The sequence below is a fragment of the Amaranthus tricolor genome, chromosome 7, assembly GCF_026212465.1.
Source record: "Amaranthus tricolor cultivar Red isolate AtriRed21 chromosome 7, ASM2621246v1, whole genome shotgun sequence".
NCBI lineage: Eukaryota > Viridiplantae > Streptophyta > Magnoliopsida > Caryophyllales > Amaranthaceae > Amaranthus > Amaranthus tricolor.
Window position 1 is genome coordinate 7,450,740 of NC_080053.1, and position 10,867 is coordinate 7,461,606.

Here is a 10,867-nt window from a genome sequence, read left to right on the forward strand (position 1 = left end):
TATGAAAACACTTGACTAATTTACATTAAATAGTCATGAAAAGGACTAAATTACACAATTTTTGAAGCTGGTTCTTGCTAATATGTAGCAATTGACTTTTAGGTTTGCCATGAATTCTTATGTTTGGCTGTTGAAAAAGGGATTTGAGAATGAGAGATAATGAAGTAGGGTATTGTTTTTACTAAAATATTTTTTTTTAAATTATCTAGAATAATCCAACCTTATTATGATTTTCTTATAATAATTCCACCTATTTAGAGGGTATTTTCTTAGAATAAATCCGATAACCAGATGACTTGTTATAGCAAGATTTATTTTTTTAAAAAAAATTTAAATTAAAATAAAAATGTCGAAAAAATGTTAAAAAAATTTCTGATTTCTTTATTATTCAAAATTTTTCTCTAATTTTACATTGATTTTCAAATACTTTTTTGGTGAATTACTTACTATAATAGGTTATTAGATTATCCAAGTTTACTCTAAGCAAATACCCCTAAAGTTGGGATTATTCATGGTTAATCAATAGACGGGATTATTGTAGAAAAATCATGAAAATGTTTGATTATTCCAGGTAATTTTTCCTATTTTCTGGGTAAAAAAGATTTTTTTTTAGTTTACCTTGTATAATCCGAGTCAATGGTTATCCAACTCATTTTATTTCGTGGCCCATAACCCGACACAATTAAGACACGTCAAATAACTTCTTACTTTTTATAAACTCACCTGTTATTAATGATTTGGGTCTGCAAATTAGCAAATTGAGTTAAGCGGATCAGGTTTTTATGAACACCCAACATGAGTCATTTGAAAAGCGTCTTTCAAATAGATGTCTCACAAGAGCGCCATCTCTAACATGAGCGCGATGATTGTAACGTTATTAACTACTATTGTAAGAGACTGTCTCTCAATGAGCCGACTTCGAAATAAGAAGCACATTTTAATTCTCTTTAATTTTTATTAATTACGCTAGTAGCATATATATATATATATATATATATATATATATATATATATATATATATATTTATATTTATATATATATATATATATATATATATATATATATATATATATATATATATATATATATATATATATATATATATAATGCATGTTTTACAATAATTTGTGTAACTTATAAGTTTATATCCCTCTCCTCCCTTCCTAAAACCCTGCATAACTCCCGCCGAAGAGCTCCTCAATCAACAATGGCGTCCAGGTACCTGACACTCTCACTTCCTATTCCTATTATTCTTATTAGTCATTTCATTACTCTTCCTCTAACTATTTCTCTCTCGTCTCATCTTAACAGGCGTATTCGTGCTTTCAAGCGATGGATGTCCTCAAATGAGATTGAGTTCAGCGACGCTCTAGAATTTGTCGAAACAGAAAACTCTGGAATTTGCGTCAAATCAAAGTGCGATCTCAATGAAGGAGATTTAATTGCTACAATCCCTAAAAATTCTTGCTTGACGATTCGAACTTCTGGCGCTTCCGATTTGATTGCAGGTTATGATTTGGATGGATGCTTAGGACTCTGTGTTGCGGTTATGTATGAGAGAACTTTGGGTTTGATGTCTCCTTGGGCTGGCTATCTTCAAATTTTGCCGGAATTTGAACCTTTGCCTTTTGTTTGGAGTTTGGATGATATTGATCGTTTTCTTTGTGGTACCGAGCTTCATCAGGTGCGAATTCCGCGATGTATTTCTCTCGGTTTTTTTTAGTTTTGAAGTGATTTCTTGTTGCTTGAGAAATTTTTATTGTGCTGTTTTTGAAGTACTTGTTTGAAAATGCTTGGTGTTTTTATTGTTTGGAAAACCAGTGTTTGCTTGTTTTGTTTATACCAACGAGATGATTATCATGAGCTTATTTTGTTATACATGGTAAATGGACAAATATATCAATATTAATTAATTCATTATAAGCTAATCCTTCCTTGATCGGGATTCAAGCTTTTTATGCTAATATGTCCGCGTACATTCTCTATACTCTTCCTCGTATTGTGAATGGGAAATACATAGATTTTATAACTATTGCCAATTTTGTAGAAAAAACAATAGTACTACTAAACAAATCATTTGGAGAAAAAGGGTTATGTTGATTGTTAAGGCCATGGTTACCAGAATCTTGATTTTGATCAACGACTAACTCTACGATTCAAAAAGAGCAATTCAGATCTCAAGTAGAATCCTATCAAGATGAAGAATATGAGTGGTAGATTCATAACACGATCTGGTTCTGATTTCGATCCTACCATTTTATTGATCCTACGTAGGATCGCGATTCTTACAATCTTGTTTAAGGCCTTGATTCTTGATTCCTATTATCCCAAATTTTTATGTCGTTCTTCACTCCTATTATCCCTGTCATCTTTTGGTGTTCCTCTTTTAAACTTCTCAAAAATGTTCAAACATTTCATCTTTCTAATTGGTGTTGTTTCTTGTATTTTTTGAACATGTAACTGTTATTAACGATTATCTCTCTTTTTCTTAAAGTTCTTAACAAAAGTATTTTTTCCAAGGATTCAAAGCTTAAGCTATTGAAAACTATATTGAATTTTTTTTGTCTTAGGGATTTCAATTAAATGGTCATCTGTTTTTCAATTTTCATTTGAAATATTGAAATTCTAGCATTAAGGCGGTGTTGGTATTATATTTATGTATTTGATCATGGGGAAGATATTAATAGAAAATTTTGGTATAAAAGTTAAAAGATTGGTAAACCAAAAAATTTAGAATATTAGCTCAATTAATTGTGTTGATGATTTATTGTCATTTATCTTATCTGCCTTTCTCTTGATTTGCAATGCTCCTACTGTGTGTTTATGTGATGAATCAATATCTACTTAAAGGGGGCATAATAGTCTTTTAGTGAAGCTTCAAAAACAGGAACATTATGCAATCAATCTAGCAAATGACAACAAGTTTGTAGACTTATTATATGTAATAATTGGTTAGGATATGAAATGAATACTATATGAATTCTCCCTCTTTTATTTCTCTTTCCTTTGTCTCTCTCTTTATTCTCTTTTTTCTCTACACTCTTTCCTTAATTCTTACTCATTTATTTTTGTAATTTCTTCTCTACGTGTGCTCCTTTACTCTCTCTTAGACTTAACCTTTATCTTTCTCACATTAGCAATTACGACTCATTACAACTTGGTATCAGAACCCTACTTTCCGGTTCATAACTTGGTGAAATATAAACTAATCAACTCATTCAAGTCACAATCTATACATGAAATATATGAAAAATGTAAAGAAGGCTTATGTGAATGGTGCGAGGAAAATCTTGGTGAAAATGGTTCTTCCAAGCTTGAATGTAAGGAAATAGGGCATGAGTATTTTCTTTTCATCTTTAGTGAAGGGAGAGACAATGTTGCTTGCCATGGTGATCCCATAATCCAACCCTTAACTCCATAACCATTACCCTTTTAACAAGGGCTTCTCCAGAGTTCAAACTCCCTGGGGCATTTAGAAAAAAATCTAAGAAAATTTTGCGGAGCAGAGTTTTGTTTGTAAAATGAATAAATAATTTTTTTATTCTGCCAAAATAACATGTACATGCACAATAAACTCAAGCAAAGACCAAATTAATATAAAAATGGTATATGGGCTATGGGAGCCACAAAATACTAAATTAACAACCCCTCCCCACACCCAAAAGAAAAAGTAGAGACCCAACTTGTTAAGCTTTCCATTACACTATCGGGCTCCCAAGTGTAAAAGACAAAACGTTAAAAGTTAAAACACTATTAAAGTATCCTGCATATTAAGGCTTAAACCATAGGCTAGAGAAAGAACTGACACAATTAATGCAACTTTTTATTAAAAAAAATACCCATATATTGTTCAAGGATCAAAGCCTGAAATCAAAGATAAGTGATGTTTAGGTTTAACTTTTTAAACAAAAACACATTACAATTGTTTGATTCACACATTGCCAAGAAGCCAATGTTTGAGTCACAAAATTTTGGAAATATATAATGCCAATTTCAAACCATACCAAGCAAAATGCATACTAATCCTCAAGTAATTGAAGAACAAATTATAGGTTCTTTTTTTAGGGGTTGAGAAGAAGGAATGTAGCTCCTTATTGATGTGGGTAATTATCAATTTGAGAAGAAGGAGCCAAATGCAAAACTAGAAGAATCATTGATCGTTGATAAGGATAATAAGAACAAACTCAAAATCAAAACTAAGAAACTCAACAATCAAAATAAAATGAAAACCCTAAAAAATGAGAACTTCAAATTATAATTTATACTTGTGGTGAAAGACGTGGTGATCGGTGACGAGGGCGGTGGTGGTTTGGTCGGCTGTTGGCAAGGCGCCAATCGATAATGCAGCAACTTCAAGTCATCTAGTCTTCAAGAATCAAGTGGTCAATGCCCAACACTCTTACAAGTCTCCAAGATTGGATCTCCCCTTCTCCGGCAAGACAGTCGTACCCTTACTCTTTCATGCACCAAGACAACTCACCTCAAAAACCTAGACCTAACTACCCTAACATCCTCTCAAACCAGGCCTACTGAATGTATACAAGCTGATAAATTCAGCAAAACTCAAATTGTTCAAAAGCAATCAAACATTTGTACTACTCACAACTCAACCATATCATCCCAAAAATGTTGACCAAGAAGCTGCCCCTCCATAGAGGTACTCCTCTCAAAACCCAGACATACCAAAAACTCAACCCAAACAATTCTTAATCTCACTCGATTGATTATTCACCCCTTACCCCACAAAATTTTCAAAACAAACAATCCAAAACTGATAGAACCGAAATTCTAGTCTCAGTCTTCAAGTCATTAACAGTGCTATCACATCTCAAAAGTCTAGTCCCGGTCTGTAACTCATGAACAGAAAAACCAAAAGGGTCACAAGTAGAAGAGACATGATTATCAGTGGTAAATTTGTGAACGTGAATTGGAATAAAGTGACCACTACCAACAACAAGATGGGGAGCAAGGAGAACATTATTTAGATAAAAGGGAGAGTAGGGAGGAGACAGATAAGCAGAGCCATGAACGTGAATTGGAATTAAGTGGCCACTACCAACAACAATACTAATATCATTATTGCTTGAATTGAAATAAGAAGAGAGAATTCCTGCATCTACCGTCATATGAGATTTAGCATCAGTGTCCATGTTAAAATTACTGTAGTTTGGAAAAAGAAAGAACATGCATGGCAGCTTCAATGTCGGTGGATTTATAACTTAGAGCAGGAGAAATCATGGTGTTGTAGGCTTAAGGGCGAGGCCCAAGAAGCCCAGACCCATTTGTAGATAGATTGGATAAAGTGGAACTTGGCTGCCAAGGATTAAAAGGAAAAAGAGTTGGGGGTATAGGCCAAGTGGGCCAATTTGGTGCCCAAAAATGATGCCATTGGACCGATTTGCACGTAGCCAATAAGAAGAATATGGGCTGGTTGGTGTTGGGTTGTAATATTATTACTTGGTTGATGATTTGCACGTGGCCATGAGGAATTAAAGTGGGTCGGTTGTTGTCGAATATTAGTATTTGGTGGCTTGTGTTTATTAGTATATTTATTTCGATTTTGTCCTTTGCCTTTCCCATTAGAATACCTAACATTAGATGATTCCGACCTCGAAGAGACAACCAAAGCAGCTGCAGAAGTAGGAGCACTAAAGCCACCGTGAGAACCACTAGAGGAGAAAGAGGTACCATTTTCGTGAACAAGTTTGGACTTGATGGTAAGTTCAGCAAGTTTCAATTTGGAACGACAACTCTCGAAGAAGGTGAGTGGCTCTTGATTTTAAATATAATCTACGGCGCCTGAGTAAGCCACCGGTAAGGTCCCAGTGAGATGCAAAACTAATCGTCTTTTGGTTACCGGAGTGTCAAAATCTTCAAGACGGTCAGCTAATGATTGGAGGTGAGTGCAATAAGCGTCCACGGAGGTAAAGTCTTCAAACTTAACTGAATTAAACTCCGCCTCAAGGTGAGTGGTGTGTGAGGCCTTATTATCTTGAAACATAGACTCGGTATGGTTCCATGCGTTGGCAGCCATATCATCACATTTGGGAATCGCTTTGAGGAGGTCTGGGAAATAGCGCCATATATCTATTGGAGGACAATTGCATCCAAACGACGCCAAAAGGAAGGATCTGCAGCCGTGGTGGCCTCATATGTGGTCTTGATGTATCATCAGTGGGTGGGTTGATATGTTGGTAAAGGTCATGAACGCTAACGAGGTTGGTGAAAAGGATAGCCCAAGAGTAATACAAAGAGGTGTCAAGATCCAATTCAATGGGAACCAAATTCTTCAAGTTGTTGATCGAGAGGGCAGTATGATATTTGGGATGGTTGTCAGCCATTGCAAAGAAATGCAAAGAGAAGAGAAAAAAAAATTGGACAAAGAAGGAGGCGAAAACTAGGGTTTAGATCGTAAAGCTTGATACCATGATAGAACAAATCCCTTGAGGATGATTGTCATATCATTAGTAATATATAAGGATCCATTGTACAATTGTAATGCATGATTTAAGGAAATAAACTATTTGCCAAAAATATACCAACTAATTAAGGACATGATATTTCACAATATAAACCATTCGAAAATCCAAAAGAAAAACCTCCAGAGAATAGGAAGGAAAAGAGAAGAAAACCTTTACTCACTTCCCTTGAAAAAATTTGAAAAAAGTGAGGAAGAAAACAATACCTGGTAAAGGAGGTGTTGCCAAAATTAATGAAGGAGCAGCAGTACATGTCGGAGGTCGCAGGAATGTTGACGAGAAAACTCGGAGAAAGCAGTGGAACTCTTCAATGTGAAGATGAATGAGAAAACTGGTGGTAATGGAATAAGGAAAAAGGTAGACATGTTTGTTCAACTTCCAATTTCCAGCACTTATTATGACTGTAAACGAAAAAGCAGTGCAAACTAGCTGGGAGGTCATAACAGTAGGAGAATGTGCTGATGGCCTCATCAATGACATCATTAATGACACCGGCCATGACATCATCAATGATGTTTGGCAAAAATAAGCCATTTTCAGTAACCTATATAGCTCCATACTTTGGCCCAATTTTATTAACCAACCAATAAGCAACAATGGCCAATGTGAATTTTATGTAGTCAACATCCACATAAGTTCTTTATTTGGTGTCAAAACTAGTCCTTATCCTGTGCTTTGCTCATCTTTTTTCATTTATCTAAAAGTAACTCTTCTTAAAAGTAACTTATTAGCTTTTCATATGATGACGTAACAATTGGTTAGGATATGAAATGAATATTATATGAATTCTCCCTCTTATCTCTCTTTCCTCTGTCTCTCTCTTTATTCTCAGCTTTCTTTCCCTAATTCTTTTTCATTTTCAATATTTTGTTCTCTGCTTGTGCTCTTGTACTCTCTTTTAGCCCTAATCTCTATCTTTCTCACATTAGCAATTACCAATTCATTACAATTTAGCTCCATTGATCAATCATATTGCTTTAGGTTTTTGATTCTTGTTTCAATGTTTGCAGCCTTCATAATTAGCGCTCTATCTCAACCTTCAATTTTTTGGTAGATTTGGCGTAGTAAGGCTGTTAGGAACCTTCTTTCATGTTGTCTTATTCTGTGTTACCTGATTGATGTGTCCACTTTCTAATATTCCTACTTGGAAGATCCCATATTCCCATCTTCTTTTTATATTCATACTTCCGTCTAGATTGGGTTGACTCATGCTCAGCTATATAATAGTAAGGTCTAAAAAATGCATAATATTTTTTTTGTTTTCATCACCCATCATTTTTTTTCAATTGTAGACAGACGGTGAAAGAAGATAAAACTCTTATCTATGAGGACTGGAAAGAAAGCATTCTTCCTCTTATTCATTCAACAGAGTTTTCACTAGATGCAAATTCTTTTGGTGTTGAAGATTACTTTGCCGCTAAAAGTCTTGTAGCTTCTCGATCCTTTCAGATAGATGATTATCATGGCTGTGGAATGGTTCCTTTGGCTGATCTGTAAGTCATGCTCTTCCTTTTTTATTTTTGCTTAATGAAGAGAAGACCAAAATTTTTTGCTTATCTGATTTGAGTTGATTAATGACTTTTTTTTTTTTTTTTTTCTGATTACATGAAATTCTTGATGACTTATTGCTTTTCTTTCAAGTCGATTGCTAGTTCTATATGTGTTCACTCATTTTTGAAATTGATTCTATTTTGATGATTGTTTTTGCTATTATTCTTTATCTTTCGTCACTATTTCCAACTTTTAAAGATTAACTGTAGAAACTCTCTCCTGGATTCAGTTTTAATCACAAGACTGGAGCTGAAGATGTGCACTTTACATTGGCACCATCTCCTAGTGAATCTGATGATGAAGGTGAGAGTGTGTCTGATGATGAGAATGACAGAAATAATAAATTTGAAACTGCTACTAAAGCAAATGGTCCGTTGGATGCTTTAGTTGTTTTAAGCCCTTCAAAAGGTACTGATTTGGACTTTGAAGAAAAACCTGATAATCCTCCGGTTTTGGAAATGATTCTTGTGAAAGATGTCAAAGTTGGTTCAGAGGTTAGAAACTCTTGCTCATTTAGCTATCTATTAGGTTTTTTTTTTTTTTAATAGCATCATTAACTTGATAAGGCATTGTTATCTAGACCTTCACCATTTGCAAAATATAGGCCACATTGCGTGGTAACTGCAAAAACAATCCCGGAATGACCACAAATGTTATTTTCCAATCATTACTGCAGCCGGCCTTTAATAAGTATTATGAATTTACTCAAATCGATGATGGCACTAATCCACACCATTTCTAGTACTTCCGCCATTATTGATGTTTATGTTTGAATTGCTTTTTAGAAGCTTGGCCAAACAGACTCCTAGGCACTAATCCACACCATTTCTAGTATTTCCACCATTATTGACATGCATTTCCGATGAAAGCTTTACTTTTCAGATGTGAAACCATTGAAGAGGAAAAATGAATTTCATGACGGCACATGCTTGAATCAAAATCTATGTAGCTAGCTTTGAAAACTTTTTACCGAAATTCAAGAAAATAGAAGTTTTTTAGAGGAGAGAAAAAACTCAAATTGCATGACAATGGAGGCAAGGGGAAAAAATTGAAAATGGAAAAAGAGATAGAAAACTCGAAGTGATCTGCATCTCAAGGCAAGTCAATGAAGTTTTCCTTAGAGGCTATAAACTATAAAGAACAGTTCGGTAGAGAGCCAATATAGAGAGGAGAAATATTTACCCGGGTCCCTTGGGTAAATATTTACTTCCTTTTAAGGGAAATTAATTTACTCCTTTAAAAATTTACACCAATTTCTAGGCAACTTAATATACCAGAACATTTTTCTCCAAAACCTTTTAACCCCGGTACTGCAATCTAGGCGGGACCCTTAGAAGAATTTATGTCCTAGTGAATGGAAAAATGACCTTTTCCTTTTTTTTCCAGGTATTCAACACTTATGGGTTAATGGGAAATGCAGCATTGCTGCATAGATATGGATTCACAGAAATGGATAATCCTTATGACATTGTCAATATTGATTTAAAATTGGTGCTCCAATGGAGTGCATCCCTTTTTTCTAGTCGGCATGGCAGAGCAAGACTAGCTTTGTGGAGAAAGCTAGGTTACTCTGGTTGCGAAAGCCAGAACGCAGAGTACTTTGAAATTTCATATGATGGGGAACCTCAATTTGAATTACTGATTTTGCTTTACGTAATTTTATTGAATGAAGAAACATATATTAAGTTGGACTTCAGTGTTGCTTTTAAGGGAAATTTCACGTCAAACATGTCTAAGAACAGAATTTTCGAAGGAGACATTTCTGAAATGAGTGGTGAAATGTTGCTGACTAAAAGTGTGTGCAAGGCTCTACTATTGCTTGCTGATATGAGAGAGCTTCTATATGGCACAAGCTCATTGCAAGATGATATGGAGAACTTGCAGAAATGCGACTGTAATTCAGAAAGGAAGTTATACCATTCATTAGTACTTCGCATTAGCGAAAGAAAGATCATACAAAGGCTGAGAAATTATGTTAAAGCAGGCATTAGGTCACTGGACAAGGCACGTACGCTTTCAAGGAAGAGGTTGAAATCATAATTTAATCATTTATATGCCGAAGATTAATGGCATTATTGTTATCATCTCGAGCTGCTTGCGCACGAGAAACCGTTTTTGAATCATCTGTTAGTTTTGATATCTGACGAGCTTTGAATTCCATGGGTTTGATGCGATACATTGGCGGCCGAGTTCTTTGCGATAGAGACAGCACTTACAAAATCTGGAACTTTTAATTTCTGTTATCTCCCAAGTTCAAATTGATCCTGATGTGTTTCAGTTCAGACGTCCATTTTGCAAGATAATTGTGGGTGTGGGATTATTAAATCACCTGTTTTCACTCGATGGTTTTGGTATTATGCTGTTGTGACAAAAAGGTTGGAAGAGTAGTAGTTGTCTTCCAAAAGTTTCTTTAGTAGTAAGAAGTAAAGGTGATCACAGCTTGATGTCGATAAAGCTCCAAAATTGGTTCACACCGGTCAAAAGAGTGGGTCATCAAGGGTCAAACATTATTTTGAAAAAATAGGAGCCAGCTCGAAATGTGAATTTTTGAATCAAAGTGTAATCTTAACTCTGATCCCAAAGTGGCCCAAATTGATTTTATCCAACACTTTCTGAGTTTTATTTCTCAAAATAAGTATATTTCTAGTCCAAGCCTGAGGTATGGTAATGTTTGATGTTAGTAATAGTGGACGATTACTTAAAATGAGTAAAAATAAGTTAATCCAACAATCGTTCACTGTTACTTACACCAGCCGATTGTTCGGCTGATTTTTTGACCAAGTTAAAGTAATCACCAACAGCGGGTCATATGCGAACTAAAAGAAAACAATCGTTC

General features: G+C 34.9%; 1 protein-coding gene across 2 annotated transcripts; it reads left to right on the plus strand.

Annotated features, from left to right (window-relative positions):
• Positions 1–1,146: 1,146 nt before the first annotated feature.
• On the plus strand, positions 1,147–10,678 carry LOC130817555 (ribosomal lysine N-methyltransferase 3). 2 transcript variants are annotated; one of them, XM_057683323.1, is made up of 6 exons: positions 1,202–1,219; positions 1,313–1,417; positions 1,510–1,685; positions 7,777–7,973; positions 8,261–8,525; positions 9,418–10,678. In XM_057683323.1, exons 3-6 carry the CDS (start codon positions 1,551–1,553, stop codon positions 10,069–10,071), a joined length of 1,251 nt encoding a protein of 416 aa, XP_057539306.1. In that variant the 5' UTR covers positions 1,202–1,219; positions 1,313–1,417; positions 1,510–1,550; the 3' UTR covers positions 10,072–10,678. The 2 variants fall into 2 exon arrangements, with proteins under 2 accessions (XP_057539305.1, XP_057539306.1); XM_057683322.1 differs by having other exon boundaries at positions 1,147–1,219; positions 1,313–1,685.
• The last annotated feature ends 189 nt before the right edge of the window (positions 10,679–10,867 follow it).